Source organism: Motacilla alba, chromosome 12 (genome assembly GCF_015832195.1).
Source record: "Motacilla alba alba isolate MOTALB_02 chromosome 12, Motacilla_alba_V1.0_pri, whole genome shotgun sequence".
In the NCBI taxonomy this organism is placed as follows: domain Eukaryota; kingdom Metazoa; phylum Chordata; class Aves; order Passeriformes; family Motacillidae; genus Motacilla; species Motacilla alba.
Window position 1 is genome coordinate 11563755 of NC_052027.1, and position 22801 is coordinate 11586555.

The 22801-nt window shown below is 41.9% G+C and overlaps 1 protein-coding gene across 3 annotated transcripts in view; it reads left to right on the plus strand.

Annotated features, from left to right (window-relative positions):
* EEFSEC (eukaryotic elongation factor, selenocysteine-tRNA specific) overlaps nt 1-2577 on the plus strand; it is a 121115-nt gene extending 118538 nt beyond the window's left edge. For all 3 annotated transcript variants that reach the window (XM_038148798.1, XM_038148796.1, XM_038148797.1), the window contains exon 7: nt 1581-2577. In XM_038148798.1, the coding sequence (XP_038004726.1) occupies nt 1581-1765 (185 nt within the window). In that variant the 3' untranslated portion in view covers nt 1766-2577. The remainder of the gene's footprint in view (nt 1-1580) is intronic.
* Nucleotides 2578-22801: the final 20224 nt, after the last annotated feature.

Below are 22801 nucleotides of genomic sequence, written 5' to 3' on the forward strand. Positions count from 1 at the left end.
ATTTATTTCGTTATATACAAAACATGTTGATTTTCTCCTTTTTTTGGATCCTTGCACTTTTTACCCTTTCTTTTTCTTTTTTATTTTTTTTTGGGGGGGGGGGTTTGTTTGGGGTTTTTTTTTTTGTGTGTTGTTTTGTTGTTGTTGTGTTTTTTCTGTTTTTTGGTTTTTTTCCAAATAAAAGACCCCTCTCTCTGTGAAAGTCTCCCCACTGCAGGGCCTTAGGGATGGCTTACAGGCTCTGGTTGTGAAATGGCAATTGGGAGCTTCCTGGTTTTGCTTCAACACTTCCTCATTTCCTCCCTTCCCTTGGCCCTGCGGTGGGAGTGCTGCTGGGACAATTTGCTCCCTGACACAGCAAGATGAGAGGCTGGGCTCTGGGGCTGTGTCCCCTTGCCATCAGCTGTGAGTGGCCCTGGCTGTGTGTGAGCTGGAGCAGTTCCCCTGTGCCCGTAGACCTCCTGTCTCCAGTAAATCATAAGCATCTCGATCTTTTTGTCAGGCTGTGATACGAGAATCCGCATCTGAATTTCAGTATGAAGAGAGAGAGGCTGATTAAGTGTTTGAGATAAGGTTATGTGACACCACAGGTTAAAAATACCTGAACTGATTTTGGCCCAGTGCCTGAAAACCACATTGTAGCATATTCAGGTGGCACTGAAAAAGCTTTGAGGAGTTTGTTGCCTTCTGCTTTATGCAAGTGCTTCTTCAGGAGTGGTCTTTGAGGTGCTGCATCTCTCTTGTTTTACAGCATTTCTTTGGACTTTGCTGTCTGGTTTTTCTTATCTAAAATGTCAACAATGTTTTGAGTTATAAGGAAAAAAAAAAAAAAAAAGGTGTAACAAACCCTGGCCGTTTAGGAGGAACAGGACAAATATTTTTGTTTTGCACCAATGTCTGGAGAAACAGATCCCCAAAATACTATGCAGCTTAATTCTACTGCCCCTAAGCAATAAGCAGTGCAAGTTGAAATCCTTAACAAACACTTTGTCGTTAAGACAAACAAAAACAAACACAAAACCTGTATAATTTACAATGTGCAAGTTATAAAAAAAGAAGTTTGCTTCAGGTAAATCCAGAAAATAGATTTAAAGAAATTCAAGAATCTTCTGAGCCTTGTGACTCTCTATAATTTTAGTGTTTTACCAGTTGTTTTTTATTCATGACTTACATTTTTATAAATATTCTTAGGAATGACAAGAAACTTTGGGTATGTGTCTAAATAATAGGAAAGGCCTGCCAAGTAAAAGACTTAGGCCAGGCAAGCTGGTCTGGCTTGTTTAAATTCTTCCCTGTGTTTAATACTTTAAAAGCTGCAGATGGACACTGAAGGATTCAGGATACTGCTCTGGATTTGTGGTATATGTTATGGACTTTATGTTTAAAGATTTCTCTTATTTTCTATGTAAACTGCCATACTGCAGGAGTCTTATGCAGAAATGTGACTTCCCTAATGCATTTTATTTACTTTCTTGTTTTCTTTGGTTGATATCAGATGAAAACATGCCTACTCATTTTTTCTAGTTCTCTGAAATGTGATGGTGAGTGTGTTAATCATGTGTGTTCTTGTTCTTTTACAGATGGGCTGAAGCCAGATACCAAGATGCTGCTAACTGCTGCCTCCAAGAAGAAATCGAAGGGAGGGAAGGGGGATATGACCAAAGAGGATGAAAGCAGCAAGAATGATTCAGCCCAACCTGTTACTATCTCTCTTACCTTTAAAAGATATATTTTTGACACACAGAAGAAAATGATTCAATCCTGAGAAACAAGAGAGGCCTTTGATTACACCTTAAAGTCCAGACCTTGAAATGCATTGAGGTGGAATGTGTTTCTTGTCCAAACACATTAGACCTGTTCCTTCCTCACAAACAGAGCCTGGAAACTTGTGCTGACTGTGACCCCTTCCAAAATCTCTGCAATCTCATATTGTTCTGTTCAAATTTGCTGATTTTGTCATCTCTGTGATGTGCATCTTTGTGGCATCTCAGAGAATCTCACCTGCCAGATGAGCAGCCCTGGGTGTACATTCTAATTGCACTGATTTCCTGGATAATTGTGTTGAAGCTTCTCTTGATTTAGAAGTTTGCCACCAAGTCAGGATGTGAATTTCATGTGACCCACAAAGTGAAGCTGATTATTCTAGGTGTACTTCCCTGGGCAAAGTGGGAGACAGAAGGCATGCTGTTTAATAGGTGAAAGCTAAAATAGATGTTTCACATTCCTTCAGTTGCAAATATGTAAGATGCTATCTGAGAGATGGTATGGATGTTTTTTATAAATATGGTTAATATCTAGAAATGTTTTTCATATTAAACATAATGATCTGTGTAGCTGAGAGTCTTAATTGTTCTGTTTGCTGTTCCAAAGGTTCAGAATTTACCTTCAGTGACATTTTTTGTAACTTTTTTGATTTTCCTGCCTGTTCTGCAATGAATCCTATTCCAAAACTGTTTCCTTTTTCCTTTTTTTTATTTTTTTTGTAACCAAAATGCCTTTTGTATGTGAAAGAAAAAGTTGCCTCTGGAAATAGTCAAGGGCTTTGTTTCATTAAAATAATGATAGAAGATTGCTGCATAAGCCTTGTAAAATGAGTGTCTCCAAGATGCTTTAGAAACCATTAGTTTTTAATAGGGATTTCATGGCTGCTTTAGCTCTTTCTCTCAATTTCATGTCCTAGGCTCATAAAAAGGAGAGCCCTGGTAATATCCCTTCCTTGTTGCATACAAAGTACAGGACACCTCCACATGAAAACTAACAGCAATTCCACAGGTACGAAAGCTGCAGTCTGGAACAGAAACTGGACTCAGGCTAGACAGCATGGCAAATGTTGGTTCCTGCCTTTTGAACAAAAAGAGTACCTGCTTGTGATGCTGAATAGCAGCCCGGGACCCCTTTGCTGAAGGCAGCTATAGATGGTGACCATACGTACAATGTAAGTGCATGTTGCACATGGAGGTAAATAATTCCTGCATTCATTCTTATCAATCATATTATTATATCCCTTGATGGGCATGAGTCACTCATGTTAACATGATCCTGACTTTTTTCCAGTCTTTCCCTTTTAATTTCTAGGTAGCCAAAGTGGTAACAAATGGCAAAGTTATCAGCTGTTGAGAGGTTATTTACAGCTGGACAGTTGTGAGACAGAGCAAGCCTGGTGTCTAAACTAGGCTGATGGTCCCCCTTTAAATCAGAACAGAATTAGTGCTTTGTGTAATAATCCCAAACAGTTTCTGCTGAGTGAGTCCCAGCAAAGCTTTAGCACATCCCTTAAGATGATGGGGTATGCTTTCAGTGTGATCCCGGAGGAATTAGGCAGGCAACTTCAGCTGTTGGCTTAACGTAACTTGTGCTGCCAGCCTTGCTGGAAAATATTTCCTTCTGTAATGGAAAAAAACGCATTTCACACCCCTGTCACCTCTCCTTACCCATTTCTCTCTTCTTCCCAAACACCCCCAAAAGCAGTCTTTGGAAAAAAACATTTATAATGTTATCTTTCTTTTAAGCCTTTATCAAATCCTGTTTTGTACTCTGCACTGTTACCTCTGCCTAAGATACTGCAGTGATGAGCACAGAGAAGCAGATGACATTGAAGGAACAGTGTTACTATCATCCCAGGTTAGTCTAAGAATTATGAGTATAAAAAACCTAATTAAATGCTCCTAGTTATTAAGGAACTTATATCTGTATAGTTCTAGTGTCCTTGCCAAATTTTAAATGGGTTGCTAATTTGGAGTATTGGAAAGAAAAGGGGAGTGATCAGGAAAGGTGCTTCCAGAGTTGTTATCCTTGCACTTAAAGGATTTTGTCTTTTCTCATTTCTAAGACACTTTTGAGTAGTTCTGGAGAGGAGGTTGTCAGTGTAAATGGGGGTATGTATTTTTACAAAAGCCTATCTGATGAATGTTTTCCCCCCCACACCGTGGATTGCCCTTAACAGGATCAGTGAGTCTGTTGTTATGGAACCTGATCCCTTTGAAAACTCATTAACCCTGAACACTTAGATTTGCAGTCCTCTGCTTGGCTGAAAGGACTCCTAGTGCAGGGAGTCCCGTGGTTTATTTGCTTGGGTACTCCGAAGGAGTGAGCAGCAATAATTCCAGAGTTGGACCTACATCCCTTTCCCATCCAGTCTCTTGTAAATATATTTTTAAAATCTCCCTCCTAGCTTCCATTTCATTTCCAGACTAGCATACTAGCTTGGCTTTTTTCTTCCATCTTCTCAGTCTAAGACTAGATCTCTTCCTCAGTGCTCCCATTTCCTTCTTTGCTCATTGCTTTTCCCTGCTCTGGCTCTGCTCTTGCCCTGGAGATCCGTGGCAGGGCTCCCAGGATGGTTGCTGGGAGCCCAATGAGGTGGGGAAGGCTCATGGCCTGCAGCTCATCCCAGCTCCTGTGTGCACTGAGGAGCTGCCTCTGGTCAGGCTTTGACCCTGGGCAGCTCTGATGGACCCACAGGAGCAGGCAGTGCCTTCACCTGCCCCCCTACCCTGCCCTTGTGCCTTGGAATCCTCTGCAGAAAGCTCCTGTCACAAAGCCTCATCCTCTCATTTTGCTCCTGCTGCAGAGGTTTGTGTAGGATACACAGCTGGGGAGGGATCTGTGGAAGACTGGGGTTTGGTTTTGTATTTTCCCCAATGTAGACTTCCAAAGGGAAAACCTAAGTGTGCCCAAGAACTTTGATTATAATGTGCTATTACTGCAGATATCTGGCTACTGTCCTGAGGCTGTTGGATACACATTCGAAAAAGGGTGAAATGGTGGAACAAAATGATTATGGGAAAATCAAAGCTTTAAAAGACATTTGTAGGATGAACAGATGTTCAAACATTCTTTTATTTGGTTTCCAGACAGACGTAGAGACTTTCCTTTCATCCTCATAATCAGTGCATTATGCTGCAATTTGTAAAAATGGCATTAAAAAAATATTAACAGGGTCATATTGTGATCTACTGACTCCGTGTCATTAAGCCGTGAAGTTAAGAACGGCAGCTGGGAGCAGGGGTTAAATGTTGCAGAATGTACTGTACTAGCATATATTGTCAGACTGTATCATAATGAATCCAAAATGGAATAAAGATGTAAGGAGTTTTTTTAATACTCCTAAGGTTGTCAGTGTTGCAAAACTAGAAATTATTACGGCTGTGCAGATGTTTGGTGAGTAATACATCTTCGGGTTGTGGAGAGAGTAGCAGGGAGAAAAGCTTCATTTTTACAAGCCTGTTTTCTACTTTTCCTTGGAATTTATTTTGGGACTGCAGTCTGGCTTGTGATCATGCCAGAGGTCTGGAGCCAGGAGGGTCAAAGCTGTGCTCATGGTAGCAAGGATTCAGTAGGTGGCATCCTTTGCTTGGAATCTAAGCTGAGTCTCCCCACCTAAAAAGGGGGTTTGCACTGGAACTGAGACTGAAGGGTTTGCATCAGGCTTTCAACCCAGCTCTTAAAGAACAGCTTCTGTTAAAAACTACAATGCATTTAATGTCTGCGACAGAGCCATGATCTCCAATCTGTTGACCAAAGCCTGAGGCACCGGTGTCCTTTCGATGTCTGTTTCTGGCTCAGCTGAAAATAGCTCCATCTCTTAAATCCTGAGTTAGTTGGTTGCAAGTAACTGACCATGGAAAGTGAACCAGAGCACCAGAGCACTTCTTGGTGTGTACAAGGCATCTATTTCTGGGCAATAGCACTTTCCTTGCCTGTTGGACTCTGCAGTTGAACAGCCACGGGGTGGTAAAGCAAAATGAGAGCCCATCACAGCTCGTGGGGAGTTGCAGTGGTGAAGCCACAGTCCACACCAGCACTGTTTGCCTCTCACTGCTGGGAAAGCAGCTCTGTGTTTACATCTGCAAAGTGCTCTGAGATCTTGTGAAATGAGGGATGAAAGGCAGCAGAGGAATGCTACCTTATTAGCAGTTTGAAAACCCCTTCATGTTTCCCTTTTAGTTTAATATCCACAGTGAGCAGGAAAGCTCTTCATTTACAAACACATGAGTTTTAAACAAACTTGTTGAGGATATAAATAGCATTATTTTAAGATAGAGCCTAGTACTGGGAGCTAACCTGCCAAGCCTGCAGAAAGGGAAGGACTTCATGACTGCAATCTGTGGTAAGGCCAATTTTGCTGGATGATGGGCACCCAGAAGGAATCCAGGGGCTTGGGGAGGCTGAGTTTAAGCAAGATACTGGCAGTCTTCTGGGATTGCTCACAAATTCTCCTGCTGTTCGGTGCAAAAACAGGTTAAAAACATCAGTTTACACTGTAGACAATATATGAGGAAAAAGTACAGCGGATCTGCTTATTTCCCATTAACAATGCCAGAATATGGAGTCTTGCTCACATCTCCTGCTGTGCATGCTGTGCTAGTTGAAGTTCCAGTTGTTGGGTTTCCACTCCTCAGTAAGTGTTACAGTTTTTATTTTCATTTGTGTGTCTGGTACGAGTGCATTTCCAAGATGTGTAATCAGTCTGCAAGACTTGGATCATCCATTTCCCCCTCAAGGAAACTGTTGCTTGTCAAAGGTGAGTCCTCTAAGGGACATCTAAGCCATACATTTCTGATATGCATTCGTATACTTTTTCTAGTAAAGGACTAGAAAGGAGAGAGAATGTATCACATTCTTATATTTTTGTATTTCAAAGTCAGCTGTGAGAGGAACTCATTGAACAGAATCAGAAAATACTGTGAGATCTTTGGTAAATCTCAACCCTGCACTGCTTTACAAGACACGTTCTTAAAAACGAGACTGTCTTTTTGACTATTGAGTCCTTGCCAGTCCTGCCTGTTCTAGTTCATATTTCTTAACCAAAAGGTAATTTGAGGTCTGGATCAAGTGCTGCTAAACTGACAACCCCAGCACTGAATGAGGTGCCTGCTAACACCCTTGCACTGCATTTTGACTAAACTGATCTGATTACTTTTGATCCTTTCAGAAAGCTGGGCTGTTCATTAGCTGTAGCATGTTCTGTTTAGATCAATTTCTTCTCCTTTGAGTGGGACTCATGCAGTTTTCTTGTGTTTTGGTTGATAATTCTGAGATTTCTCAAGGGCCTTGTTCATGTCAATCAGAGACTCCATCCTTTTTGGACCACAAAATTACTTTTATTAGGCCGTACATGGCCCCCATTCAGATGTGTAGGAGCCGATTCTTTTATACTATTTTTGTGAAAACTGATATTTTAGTGCCTATAACTTGAGTCTGACAGTTAGGAGTGATCCATGCCCTCATGGTGAATTCATTCCCAAAACAGCATTCCATAAGGACAAGCTGAAACTTAGACCCCACACAGAAGTTTTGCCTAAATTTCTTCGTTTTTGCTAAAGTAAGCGATCCATCATCTAGTTTTCTTTCTTAAGCTTCACTTCAACCAAAGCTGACTTGAACTCTGCACTCTCTGAGAACTAGTTTTTTTACCTGGAAAGATCAAGGTCTTTCAGAAGCTCTTCTAGACACTGTTAAGTTACAGAAATATTATCTGTGTTGGTGCCCACCTCTGTTAAATGGATATGGGAATTTTTTTTTCTGCAGAGTGCTGGTCATACTGTTTGTGAGGACAGTAGAAATGCAGATGGGGTACTTAGTTACTTATTGTGCAAGAATAACTAAAATTTTTTCCCCCAAAAAACCAGGCGTCTGAGAAGTGTGTTTTCTCATGCACATCTTACTTGTTTTGTCTTTAGATGAACTAAGGTAGGTTTCAATTGCTGATGAATGTGGAAGGGAAAAGGAAAGGATGGTTTTGTTTAGTCTTTTAAAAATAGTGTTGGAAAGTTCTGGCAAGAGAAGCATTTTGTTCTGAAAGAAATGCAAATCACTTTATACTTCAGTGTTGGGGGGGAGTTTTTAACTGTGAAGATTGATCTGTGCCTAGAACCCCACTGGGTGAGTGGACAGTTTGGTCTCCATCCAGTTCTAAATTGAGCTCTAAATCTCATTTACCATCTGGCAAAGCATGGCATGACTGGGCAGTTTCAGGCAGAGGTCTGGATTTAGAACAGTGCAAGAACACAGAGGTTTGCCAGTTTGGAATGATAATAGAACTGTCAAGAGCACAAAACTCAATGAGAGGCATGAGTTTAGACTGAAATGTATTTGTAGGGACCTTAAAATGCTGTAATAATGGTGTCTGAGCACATTTATTTAGTAATTCTGTTACAACAGGTACATAAATCTTTAAGCATCACAGTTTAACACACACAAATTCTTTTAAAGCTGAAGTTGCTGTGAGATCAGTATTGAGGGAAGCTCTTAGAAAGTATTTTGAGTTCTCACTACTAAGTGCTGACAGTATTTGACATCTTTTGCTTTTGATATATGGTGTATTTCAAACCCACACCATTATGTACAACTTGCACTCTCTGATGTGTTAGTGCAGTGAATCGATGCCCAACTGATGGGTACAAAAGTGGCAGAATGAATTTGGTCAGTTGTCCACTGCCACGTGTGGGACGTCACAGGGGTGGACCTGAGTCTTCAGACTGTGGCTCCTGCTGCTTCTCTTCCCATGTTTCCCCTGCTGCCATGTGAAGGGCACTGATGAGTCTGCTGTTGCCAGCCTTGAGGGTAGTCTGGTCTCCTCAGAACATTTCTTTCCTGTGACAAAAGTGAGAGGAAATCTGTCATAACTTAATCTTTCGCTGAGGCAGTGCAGACAGGGTTTGTCCATATGGTCCATATTTGGTTTCGTCCATCTTCCAAAGGAAGGTTCTTGAATGGATTGTCTGTGGATTGCCCTCCACCCTAACACAGAAGGCTCATGTAGGAATTGGTACTTGTGTCCAAAAAACAGGCAGAAGTGAACTTGTGGTAACTTTGTCCACAATTTGCTTAAAATACAAACATTAAAGTCATCTATGAAAGAGCAGCGAAAACCACCTTCAATTTGTACACAAGGCTTGCTAATTTGCAACATTAGTTTTGCTGGTTAGTGTGGGATGTTTTTTTCCCCCTTAATTAGAAATTTTAATTAGAGCATGCTGTGTATTAAGATGTTAAAGCTTTGACTGGCAGTTTGGAATTGCAGAAGGATCAGCTCTCTCTGTAGGGCTGCAGCACAACAGGGATTAGCTCGCACCCTCCTGCCTGCAGGTGTGTTTTGCTTCTTGAGGAAATGTTCCTCAAGGTAGGAAGAATTCATCTTCCTGATCAGACCTGTGTGTTCCAAGGAGCCTGAGCTTAGGGAAGAGCTGCAGATTCACAGATCATGCACAAGGTGTAAGGACAAAGTCTCAAACCAGAATGACAAATAGGTCAATTGTTGGAGTGTTTCACCACAGCGCCTTTGTCTGCTGAACTCCTGTCTACCAGTGCAGGAAGGTTCCTTTTCTTTGGGTATCAGCTGTTATGCTGGCCCTTCTGCAGCTCCTGTTTTCAGTCCTGTAACGTAGAAGAGCTGCCTGAAGAGATTTGCCCATGCCTGATGTGCTGATCTGGGCTGTCTGTAACACACCATGCATAGCGAGTTGCTGGGTGTGAGGGAGCCTTGTGGGCTGATGTATTTGGAGTTGCTCAAGCTCCCTTACCTCATTTTTCTTCTTTCTTGTTTTAAAGCAGATTCAAGGGGAGATAGGATAGATTTTTAAACATTAGCATTTAATGTTTCCAGCATCACACTCCTGGAAAGTACAAAAACTTCTGCCATGGATAATTATGGAATAATCTATATAAGGGAACTGTTTTCCCAGTCTCCTCACAACTGGTGGATATCTTGTGTCCTTTGAGCCTGAAAATTTGTATTTTTGTTCTGTCTAGAGTAAGTGTGGGTTTTTCTGTTAGCCAGACAAATACACAATCATTTAAAAAACTGCTGAAATGCATTTTCCAAGATATCTTGTGGCACTCTAGCCCACAAGCTAATTACAGTACTGCAATTATAATTTGCTATTTTGAGTTGATTTCATGTTCTGCAGGAACAGAAGTCGTGATTTTCCTTATTTCTTGCTGTTAGTTTGTTTATCAGATGTCATCTCTCTTCAGAAGTGCAAATCTTTGCCACCTCTGTTGGTATAAAAAACTATCCCTGCTTCTAATGGTTTTAGTTAATCAATATGCTCTTCCAAATGAAGATTGATGAGTAGCATTTTAATGATTTCAATATTATCTGACCCTTTTAAGCATCATCCCACAGAGTTCTGCTGTGCAGGGTCCCTGTTCTATTGAGTCTTCATTTCTATTGAGGGTTCGCATTGATTCCCAAATCCTTCATCGTGGATTCCTCTGCGAATATATCCACATAGTTCAATTTATATTTTATTGATGGTTAACTTTCACTTGTCAATACTCAATTGCAGCCTGCCTTTGGTGGTACTTAAGTTCTTCCTCCTCTTCCTGCCAGCTGTATTAACCTTCTGCTATTTGCAAATCTTGTCCAGGTATAGTTCTTCCCTTTCTGGAGGGTCACTGGTTAAGCAACACTGAGTTAGTGTGGACTTTTTTAGCACTTGTTTGATCTTCCATTTGATTAAAGCCAGATTCTTACTCCTGTCCTTTTCTTTCTTTGCTTTCCTTGCAGAAAGTCTTTGGTGGCCATTTAATGGTTTATGAATGTGTGTGTATAATTCCAGTATAGTAGAGGTATCCAGTTTTCCTTGTCTTTTTTTGGTGTTTAGTGAATGACATTGGTCAGGATGATTGGCCAGCCTGGTTTTGACTGATGCCTATGGTTTTACGTGGCATTGAAGTGAGCTGACACTGCTCTGTAATTCCTTGTAAATTCTGTTTTAAAGAAAGTGGTAACTCTGGTAATTGACTGTAGTTAAGACATATATGTCTGTTAGTGTGTAAATAATTTTTAAATGCTTTCAATAATGAGTGAAGCATTTTATCAGGTATTTCCTGCTGATTGTGCACTTAGTGAACTTATCATTTTTATACCAATCAATAAAAGTGACTAAGTTGATAATTAGTGAATGTTATTGAGCATCTCCACTTTTTGTTGAGCAATCCTAGACCAAAGTTGATCACAAACACAAATTCTAGAGTTTGTCACCTAATAGTGAAAGCAGATTCTGTTTTAAGTTTGTAAAAATGAAATTTTTATTTTCATCTGAACTTTAGGTTAGCACTGTCAGCCATGTAATGATTTTCTTGCTGGAAGGACTTTTGCAGGTATTGTGGATGTTGAGGTGGGCAGTGCTTGAGTAGTGGCTGAGCAAATCCAGTGTCACAGTTCTGCACTTGGCTGCTCCTGGCTCATGCCTTGTGCAGTAACTTTGAGACCAGCATTTCAGTGTGTTAAAAAGGAACATCAGGAGAGGCTTTGCAACAAGTTGAAAATGAGCAATGATGTAGAAAATATGCTATGATTGAAAAAAGGCTGATTTAATTAAATGTTTATGGCTGAGACACTCTGGTGTAAATAGCCTGTGGCTCCTGGCTTGCAAATTAGGTGTCTTTCTGTTTGTGGCCAATCTCACTGCTTTGTGACTGTGGTACTGGAGTTTCTGTCACTCTGAGCTCAAAATCTCAAATCCAGGTGAGTGACTTTCACATTATGGAATAGAAGAATCCCTTCACTGAAGCACAGGTGTGCAGCCTTTCCTGGAGGGGTGTTCAGAACAGCACAGTGAGTTAGAGCAGCAGTGCCACATCCATCCCGGCTTGTGGCATCTGTGTGTGAAGAGGAGGAACTCTGCTACATGCATTAGTTGAAAGTAACAGAGTGTTACACACAATAGTGTCTGTCTCAGACAGCCTCAAATCCCATTGACAGTACTGTGTACTAAGCTCCCACTCTGTTTCTGATATCTCCATTTTTGTCTTGGAATCCTGTGGTTTGCTTTGTTATCAATATCAAAATATTAAGAGAGCGAACATTTTTCCATTCCATTAGCAAGATCTCTCAGAACCTGTGATTGACAAACAGCTCTCTGCACCTTCTCAGTAAGGGGCTGTATCTGTTAGATGTATGTAGAATGGCAGGAACTGTTATGTTTTGAAGGAAATCCTAAAGTCACCTTGCCCCTCTCCCTACCCAGAGGAAGGATCAGTTGTATTCAGTATCATTAGGGTTGTTTGGGAGAGCAAGGGAACAGATTTTTTCTCCCAGTATCTTCCTTCTTGCAGCGTAAGCCTATTTATATATATTTTTTATCCTTATCCACTGTGATACAGAGAACAGTCTATTCTTTTGCACTTTGAAGCATTCTTTATATACTTGAAGACTGAGCATGCATGTGATCAATCTTCTTTCCTCTGGACTCAATGTTCTTTGTTGGTACAGCCTCTCCCCCTGGGGGCTGTGTTTCCTGGACCTGGGCTTGTTTCTGTCTTCCTGAGTTTCTCCAAATGGTCAGTGTCTTTTCTTAAGTACATTTCTCTCAGCCAGGCAGTTCTCTAGCTATGACCTCAGAGAGCTGACTAATTCAAGTAGGATTTTAACTTTGGGGGTGCTCAGGATGTCTATGTTTCCCTGTCTGCAGGTTTTGCACAATTAGGAGATTGTTGCCTTGAGTTTAATGTGTGAGCTCAGATCACCATGCTTCTCTGTAGGTTTCTTAACACAGGCTTCCATTTCTCATTCTGTACTTAGACATTTCAACATCCCATCTTAAATGGCTTCTTATTTTTTTCAGACTACTATCCCAGTTTGCTGGATTCAAATTCTAGTCCTTTCCTCCAGCATATTCTTTCCCAACTGATCTAATCAGTCATTGAGATCATGAATGAAAATATTGAATAGAATTGGCTCAAGGACAGGCTTCTGTGAACCATGTTTAACACATCCTCCCAAACACTATACCATTGATAACTATTCTCTTAATGTTCTCCAAACAGTCTCACGCTCACCCTATAATGAGTTTCTCCAGGAGACTTTTCCCCAGCTTGCCTATGCAAATATCTTGTGGAAAATTGTCAAAAGTTTTTTTCTAAATCAAACTACCTACACCTATATTCTAGGTGATATTTTCAGAGTTATTCACTCTTCTTTTATTTGGCTTCAGCTGCAAAACTGGACCCGTGTGGAGCCTGCTGCCCCAAGGCATGTGTTTATTTTTGGGTTTTACTAGAATCCATTTTTCTTACAAAAATTTAGATTTTTAATGTGTAAGAGGATGTTTAGGAACGTGAACTACTTTGGTGCAAAATACACTGTACACAGGTGATATGCAAGTTATCTTTGTTCTGTAGGTGCATTTTAATCTTGACCTGCAGGACTGTGTTCACAGCCTGGTTTAAGTATTCTGCACTTGCAGCCCTAAATCAGAGCTGTCACCAAACACTCAGGTGCCAAGCATCCAAACACAGCCTGGACCCAGTTTCAGCCCTGCAGCTTTTCTCTCATGGCTCCTGTCTAAATCACAGCCTGTAAGGCTTTCTGGGCTAAGAATCAGCAAATTTTGCAGTTGAACTAAACAATATTTTGGTGCCAAGGGTGAATCCTAACAGGAGTTTGAGGAGATATTCAGGGTCATTTTCACATATGGAATAAGTGGGGATTTGAATTGCAGGTTAGTAGTGGGGTCCATTTCAGTATCGTGATGCTTTCAGGTGTGATTAAAATGTTTTCATTAAAATTTAAAAATCAAGTAAGACATTTTCTGGTAATTCTTTCTCCTTTCTTGGCCTTGTAATAAGCATATAATAAATCCAACAGCTGATACCATGAGGAGCTGTTGGATTTTAGCCCATCTGAACATGGAGATATTAGGATGTCTCTTGCACCTTTGTGCAGTGAATGGGTCTTAGTTATTATAAAGTGCTGCCCAACTTCACCTCTGCACAGGGTGTTCAGCAAACAATTCCCAGCAGAAAATACCTGCTGTTTCCTAAGCCATGGGAACTGCTGTCTTACTCCATTAGCCCCTCTGCACTTGCTTGGTTTTCCCCCTGCTTGCTCCAAAGAGGAGGGAAACATATCTTTACAACCACACTAGCAAGAATTAGCCCGACTGTATTTTACAGGTAAACTAACAAATAAGAGGAGAATCTGAGCAGCCCCCAGGGACTGAGCTTGTTTGCTGCTGGGCTGTTCTATCTGCAGCTGGCATCAATGGAAACCTGAGTGCTCCATTAAAAGTCGACAATCTCTGTTGTCTGGGGCATGGGGCAAACAGAGCCAGCCTGTTCTGCAGACAGACTGATGGCCTTTGTCTCCCCCCACCCAGCTCGGGATGGGAAATGATGAGACTGAACCAAAAAGATTGAAACTTGGAGTCCTTACCCTGCAGCTGTGGTTCCAAGGAGGAGCAGAGACACAAGGCTGCCTTCAGGGCCCATGTGGGAAATTCACTGACTGTGAGGCATTCAGTGAGGATTGGGGCTCATCTGTAGGAATGGGAAATAATGCATGGTGCTGGTGTGGGCCCCAGGTAGTGACATGGGGGTGTGAATCTGGACATCTTCATTCCAAAACCTTGGGGATGGCGTGGGTAAGTTACCACTCTGAGCTGATGAGAGCAATGATCTCTTACAGGGTCTCCCCTTTTAACCATGCCCATGGATTAGTGCCTAAAGCAGCAGCATTCTGTCCTCTCACCCACCCCAGGGAGGCTCAGGCCTATGCTCTCCTGCAGCATTTTCTTCCAGTCAATGTGACTGCTCAAATGATGCTTTGATGTTCTGATTGCTCACAAAACAAAAAGTAGGGGTTGCATGTACTTTTGTCCCCATAGTGCAGCACAATTAGATTGCATCTCAAACACCTGGGGTTAGGGCTGATTCATGGGAAATACCCAGCATTTGATGTTTTCATCTTTTCAGAAGACAGCCCTTCAGCCAGGGGACAGTGTGCCACAGGAAGTACACTGGGCTTTGATGGTATCATAGCCTGAAGGGAAACGTATGATAGTACTTCGAATGCAAGGGAAGTGGTCTTTCCACTCTGAGTTTGCAGATATTTGAGTGGTGAATTCATGGGTTCTCCCATGCAGAAGTTATCTTTACCCCATCCTTGCTGCTTCTCTGTCCCTTTGTTCCACCAACAATTTTTATCAGTAAACTCTTTGGTTCAGCCAGCAAGCTGTTGGTCACAGGCTTAAGGCCTTGTTTTGTCACTAAATGCTGCTATTTTGTTACTTGCTCTTTTCTTTTGCAGTCTGGGTCTATGAGCTACCCAACAGTAACGCTGGACTTTCAGGGCTGTTGGGGGATTGCACATGGTCTTGCTATGCTTTTACTTGCTGCTTCTATCGGGCAATGCTAGAAAATGTGTAAAGGGAGAGTTCCCCATATCATCTGCCTTTTTTTCCTCTTAATCTCTAGTCAGTGAAAGTGACCTTTAGATAACAGCCAAGATAGTATTTTGTGCTCTAAAAGCCTGAATGTAGAAACAAGTGCTGCAAATATCCCTTTTGCTCTTAGCTGTCCACCCTGTGTGGGGTGCATATGTTGAATCATTATTCTAATTACCTTTTGAAGGTAAAAGTGGTATCTCATGAATGGGATTTTCAGAAGCACTAACCCTAAACCTACTCTTACTACAGAGTGAGTTTCATGGCTAACTTCAGGGGTAGGAGTGTGCCCATAGCATGCAGCTGACTGCCTAAACCAAACTGCTATACCTGGTTTGGTATGGCTATAGGAGTGACTTTGGTTGATCTCCAACAGAGTTAGGCTGTTTTTCCCTGAATTACAGGGATTTAACCTCTTATTTGTAGGGCATACTCTGATGTCTGTTCAATAGTCTCTAAACCTCTCCTCACGTACACAGTAAACTCTGGTATTCGTGCAGAGAATGAAGGGAAAACATCTGGGGAAGACAGAACATGTGCACAGACCACTGAATACATTTGGGTATTGTCTTTTGGTTATAACAGTGTGTGAAACCTTGGGATGATCCACTGCAGAAAGAGGGCAAGGATGGCTCTACCAAAAATTACTTCTGGCTTAGAACTTGTGCCCTTGTTTTTTGCCAGTTTGACCATGGTGTTGTGCTGTATCAAAGAATAATACAGTTTGTGATTGGCCTTTAGCCCTTCTCCCTGCACCATGCACAGGTCCAAGTCTACTGTTTGACTTTATGGGTTCTGAGACTTCACAAATTTTGGAATGAGGAAGAAGCCCAGTGACCCAAACATCAGCAAGGATTTGGCCATCCTGCAGTCCCTTTAGCAAGTCTCTCTGGTGTGCATATGGAATATTTTCTGCCAGGTAAATGGATCATGTGTTTTTCTGGCCTTAGTTTCAGCTGCTTTGTCTGTCATTATCAGACTCCTGAAAAATTGCCCTGGGTGTCTCATGGTCTCAAGAATACCCATCTATAAACATTTTGGTGTAGATGTCTTTGGTATAGATGTCTTTGGTTTGATTTGCACTGTTCTCTGTCTCCTGGTTTGTGACTAATGCTTTTTCTCCCTTCCCTGTTTTTTTCTGAGATGCTTCTGGTCAAGAGGTTTTGTTTCTTGTAGCACCAGGAGCGGAGTTAGAGGAGGAAGCAATGCAAAACTCCGCTGTGTCCACATCTCTCTTCAATCTGTTTATCTTCCGCGGAGGCCCGATAGTGACTGACATTCATGTAAACAGTGGGTGAAAGACCTGATGTGCACAGTTCAAACATCCTGTCATGGTCTGGGTACACGCACCTGATTGAAAAATAAACACCTAACATGCATAAATATCTGATGTGTTTTCCTGGTTAAAAATCTTGTGTCCTTTCCTTTTGGAAGACCTACAGTTCATTCTTCTATTATTTCAGAATCCGTAGGATATAACCTGATTTTAATTCTGCCATGACTTGATTGATGCTGTAGACAAGTTTATCTGAATGAAAGTTTATGTGATATGACAAGCAGTACTTCAGAGAAACACTTAAATGCTTTTCTGTTTCCAGCAGTGACCTGTTAAACTATTTCACACAATTTAACCTTGTCTCTCCCCCAGTACACTTGATGGAAAGGACAGTGCTTCAGTCTGGAAAGCCATGTAGGTTGGACCAGGCTGACATTTCAAATTCTGGAATCTCTATTCTTGCAAATTTTTCAGGACCAACCTGGATAAGTCACCAGGCCTGAAATAACTTTGCTTTCAGCAGAGGTTGGTGCTAGATGTTTTCCCAATATCTGAGTCTATTCTATTCTATGACTCTGTATTAGACCATGTGCAGCTATAGTTAAAATCAGGTTTGTTGACCCTGAAATTCCTGCAGCTTGAAAGAACATAATTTTTAGATGTTTTAATAGCTGCTCCTTTGTGTCAGCCTCCTATAGTGGGATTTTTGACCTGAAGATCAGATGTTTCCTGGAACTGAGGGCATACAACAGATAAATTGCTGAAAAAGGTGTGAACAGAAGGTGCAGTAAAACTCTTCTAGAGGCATCACTTGTAGCAATTGTAGCCTGGTTCCAGCTCCCAGCTGTGCACAGGGTGGGACAGTCCTGAACATCTGTGGTGCTGCTCTGGCTGTGGTGGATTCTCTGTGCTGGGCCTGTGAAGATGAAACTGATCTGACAGAAATGGCTGGGAAGCTGCTGACCATGTGCAGTGGTTTCACTGCCCTCACCTGCCTGGAGGGACATGACAGAGAGTCCCAGAGCTGTGTTTCCAGGAGAGTATTCCTTTTCAAGGCAGGAGGATGCGTGCTCTCCCGTGTTGCTCAGGGGACAGACCTCAGGCAAAGACCTTGCAAGTCTGAACTTTCTCCTACAGCTGGGGAAGAGGATGGCAAACCCAGTCTGGGGGCTGCTGATGTTAGAGGGTGTCAGGCTTTGAGTCTGAAAGTCCTCTATCATTACTATTTTGGCCTGTATCAAGGCTTGGTAAGATCTCTGGTAGAAACTTACTTGTGCAGTTGAGTTTTGTGTATGAGAAGAAGTTTGTTTTTACTATGAACTGCATTGTGCATGCTGTTCATCCCTAGCTGTCTCTTTGCCCTCCTGCTATTCTCAGCTCTTTTCAGAAACCTCAGATTTATCACTCTTGGATTGTCTGTCTGGTTCTGGCTTTTAAAAATAAAAGCTTTTCAAAGGGCCTTTGGAACAGGCTATGTTATTTTTGGCTCAGTCTCTTAGTGACACTCATTGCAGAATTAAAACTTCTAATTAGAAAGCAAAAAAAAATTGCAAGGGAAGGAAAACACATTGCTGCAAAATTAAGGTGGATATTTTAATTGCCCCAGAGGCACAGAATTGCAGTCCACTGCAGAGTTTGCTCTGCCCCAGAAGATCACTCTAGAAAATGATTACTGATTTCCATACGTAATCTACAACCTTTTAATTTTAAAAGCTCAAACAAACATCTCTGCCAAGATACTTGGATGCTGCCTAAGTTTGATGCAAATATCCTAGTAAGAATAGTTTAAAATTTTCACACATGATGTTGGTAAGATAATGTAGAGGGGAAAAGTAGTGAATTAAGGATGGCAAGGGAAAGGGATTGTTGTAATAAAACAAGAGATGCAATGGAGTTAGAAGCGCAGATGACCTCTATGACCTTGGACTTTTCAAGTGATTCATTTCTCCTGTGCAAACTTCTTGAAAATTGCTTTGAGATCATGTGCCCTGAGGCTCTGCATGAAGGGACATGTCTCTAGAAATTCGTGTGGGCTCCTTCCTGGCTTGGGTGGGTGCTGCCTGATGCTGCTCTCTTTCCTTTTCCATGTGTGCATGCTTGGCCCTGGTCAAACCATCAGTTTTTTCCATGGCACTTTTCACTGTAGCAGGGGTGGGTTGTGCTTGATGGTGTCTGTGTGTGTTTGTGTCTGCCAGGAACCCCCCTGGGGTCCCAGCTGTGTTCTGCAAAGCTGTTTTGAGGGGAGAGGAAAAAGAAACAGTAAAAAGGAGATGATTGACAGTAGCCCTTTAGATTTCTGTTGTTAATGCACCAGTAATAAGATAAGGCTTATCTTTAAATGTTCATGGAATCGAGACTTTGATGGAAACAGGCTTTTGGGTTAATATATTTTTGATAGATAAAGCAGAATGAAATGAATAGACCAGGGGAACATACAGTATTTAGAGAAAGAGATATTTTTTGTTTAAATCTCTCTCCTGGCATGCTGTCTGGGAGCATGTGACACTCACATATAAATGGTGTGTTTGTAAACACACATTGTGTGTTTTTAGGGGATATGGTGGTGTGTTTTAGAGGGATATGGGGGCCTAAAAGGAGTGTTACTGGGCTAAGAGGCTGCTGAGTGAGATGAAATCTGCTAGCTGAGATGAAAAATCTCACCTTCTGTCCCTTCACTTCCGTTCAAGTCCAGCTCTTGCTGGGTGGGTAAATGTGCACAGATAAGAGTTTGCACCGGAGAGATTTTGCCTCCCCCATTCTCTGACATGAAAAAGGAGTTGCGTGCCAGCCCCTTTGAGGAGTTTGGGCAGCAATATTCTGCTGTTTGAGCTGCTCAGGGGGAGTTTGGGATGTTGTAGTCATTAATGCGTTTCAGCTCAAGCCCTTTGGATGGTCTGTTTTGCATATTTGCACATTTGGATGAAATTATCTCACAACCATGAGTACTTAGTACAGTGTCTGGGAAGGCCATGCCGAGGGGACAGAGCCTCCTTGCAGCAAAGAGATGCAGCATCTGGGACTTGGATCCCAGACTGCTTGGTTGCTGCTTTTCCATTGTGTGTTTACATCACAATGCTGAATTTCACCTGCCATCCCCCTGAATTTCATCCCTCTCGTTTACACCTCTTCTTCCTTGTCTCTCCCTGCCCATGAACCTCTGCACTGCAGCCCCAGACATCTGAGCCACGCAAGTTCATTTTCTCCATAACCTGCCTGCACTCAAAATTATCTCTCCCTCTCAGGATATGCTGACATAACCTCAGCATCTTCCCAAATCTTACAGAGGATGTCTAAAAAGGGCTGCTAGGGCATCACTTGGAATTGCTGGTAAACATTACCTAGTCAATATTGCCAACATTTCCATGGCAAGTGAGTGGCACAGCTGGGAGAAGAAGGTCCCAGAGTCTTTGAAGACAGACAAAGGAGTCTATAAAACCTGTAATTCAGATCAAACTGGGGGTGCAAGAGACACAAATTTTCATTTCATTACACAAAATCTTTGGTGTGGTAATGCCAAATTGGGGTTTGATTTCTCCTGTTTTAATAGGAGCTTGGTCCAGGGTTTTGCTTGTTTTAAGGGGTTATAAAGTGAGGTCTGGAAACAGAGTGAAAGCTTTGCTTCTTTTCAAAACTGGTGACAGAAGTCTGACTTAATGCCATTAGGATTGGCATCAAATCCAGGCAAACAATTTTTCCAGGAGTAATTTTGCATAGAACAGACTACAAGTGTAGTAGAGTCCAAATTCCCCATTCATTTATCATTTCTTGCTTTTTCAGCCTTTCACTGAGTAGTGAGCTCTGTCCTCTGAGTTCGTGAGCTTGCTTATCCCTGTTTGTGGCGTCCCTTCTTTTCAGCTGGATAACTCTATCTCTGCTTGTGGACACCTGTCACAGGTGCCAGTCTTTGCACCACCCTGAAATTTGCTTCCTTTTTACAATTTTAATGGGGTTGTTTTTTTAGGAAGCAAATACATTTTGGAAACCTGCATGTATGTTGGTTAGAATGTATTTGTGTAGCTCACAGACCTCTATATTTAATTAACATTAAACAACCGTCTTGAATCTAGGAAGCTATCTAGTTGCAATTAGTTCTTGTTTGCTAATTAATTACCAATGGATGATTAAAGACTTGTTTACTGAGGTTTAGCAGCTATCAAGACACACATCTAGTACTCAGGGGATTTACTATGCAGTAACTGGATTGTTGAATTAAATTCTTATTGGAGACCTTTACACTGTGACTGAAGAAAGCTGCTCTGCTGACGGAGTTTCCTTTCACAGCTCACGCGGCTCCTCCCGGTCCTGCTGCCCTGGGGAGCTTTGCTCTTAATGCGAGGGGTGGTTAGGCTGGTACACCTGACTCACTGGGCTCAGCAGCTTGTTTCCTTCTGCAAATTAAAGGCACACAAAACCAGCATCTCAGGTCTTGGCTCTGTTGGTTAAGCAGTGCTGCTTGCGCACACTCCCAGTCTGTCGTGTCTGGCAGTCATGGTTTACCTCTGTCTCTTGGTGGGTGCTCATCACATCTTAGTCCAAACAGCCATGAACTGAGCCTTGTCCTGTTGGGATTTGATTGCAGACTGGCTTTTGCTCCTGCATGTAGCCTTTTGGTTTTGCTTTTTTTGACAATTTGCTGGGTAGTTTTGTTGATATTTTTTTTAAGTCTGTGGGTTTGTTTCAGATTCAGTCCCTGTGTTTATGGACTATTTGGTCACCAAAACCCCAGGTTTCTGCTCACCACTTGATGAATAGGATCAAGATTTATGGTAGCAATTAGTGGTTTTTTGGGTAACCAGCTGGAAAAGGCCTGAGAAGGTGGTGTGTTCACTGCCTTCTCAAAGCCAAGCTCTTGAGGTGCCTGGAGATGTGCAACCAACATTGCTCCCTGCTTTTGAGAGCCCTGCCCTGTGTGTCGTGGATAAAACAATGGAAGGGAAAGTTGAACTGGTACCCACACACAGAAGCTCTTGGGTTTGCCACAGAGAGTTGCTTCCTGCAGATTGGCATGAACAAAAGCTGTCCATGCAGGTGTTGGTGAATAATAATGGACAGCAATGTGCTTTAGGAGAGCAGCAGTTCGGAGTTTGGAAGGTTGGCTTTAAAGCTGTCTGCAGGATCTTTAGCCTCTGTCAAGAACTGCTCTTGCATTTTGGCTTTTAGCCAGTAGGTCATGAAGGGAGGTAGCAGACCAGCAAGGGTGCTGGGAGTTTCTACATGGAGACAAGCTTGGTAGGATTTCATGGAACAATTTTATCCATTATTTCATTTTCTCTTGTGCTTTCCTTATTTATAAGCCAGAGGTTTGGATTGCTTTTCTCCAGACTCTCTCACTAAGCGGAGCTGGCAGGGAAAAAAAAAATCAGAGCGAATGAGCAACTGTGGCAGAAAACTGATTAAAAAGAATAATTAGCATTTGCCCCTGATAAATGAGCAAAGCCATTAATTAGACTGATTTACTCCTGGCTTTTTTTTTTTTTCCCTTCTCCCTTTCCTCTCTCTCTTTTTTTTTTCCCTCTTTATCAAATGGCAGTGCCGTGACTGCCCCTTTGGTACATTTTCATCAGCTTTTCACCAGTTGTCAGAGCTAACACCCTCCCTTCCTGGAGCCCAAGCAGCCTCTTGTAGCTAATGGATATGGAATGCAGCCAGAGCTGATAGCTGCTAGATCTCCACTGGCTTACAGGTGTTTCCATCATTACTGGCATATTATCTGCCACGGGGTCTCCTTCTTCCTCCTCCTCCTCCTCTTCTTTCTTCTCTCTGTTTTCAGCCTTCTTTGCAGTGTTCTAGAAGTAATTACAGTTTAAAAAAAAAAAGAGCTGGCAAATTTTTAAGAATTTTATTTTATGCAACACGATGTCCCGGTGATCAAATCAATTTCTTTTTTTGGCACAGTGACAAACAGCGATGCTGCTGCTGTCGCCTGTTTGAATGTAATTACCAGGATGAAAGGGAGAATTTTAATTAAGACAATTTCCCCCCACACCTTCTTCCCTCCTCCTTGTTCAAATAATGAGCTGGGGGCTGTGGTTTTTTTAGTGCTGGGGTTTTTTAATATGTGCTTTTTTATTAAGAAATACTACTAATCATCAGACTATTGCATATTATATCATGACTATGCCCCCCCACCCTGCTGAGAGCTGGCTGAAGGCTTGAGTCCATGCAGAATGGGAAAATGATGCATTCACAGTCTCAAATGGGAGCTTGGCACTGTACAAGCCAATATGAGCGTAAAAGTCCTTGTTTCAGATCTTAAATGGTGCAAATGGGATTGCTGGCATGTATATGGTGCTTGGAGACTTTTGTGATTAATTATTATGTGCATTCCTGTAATGCCCAGAGGTCAAATTTT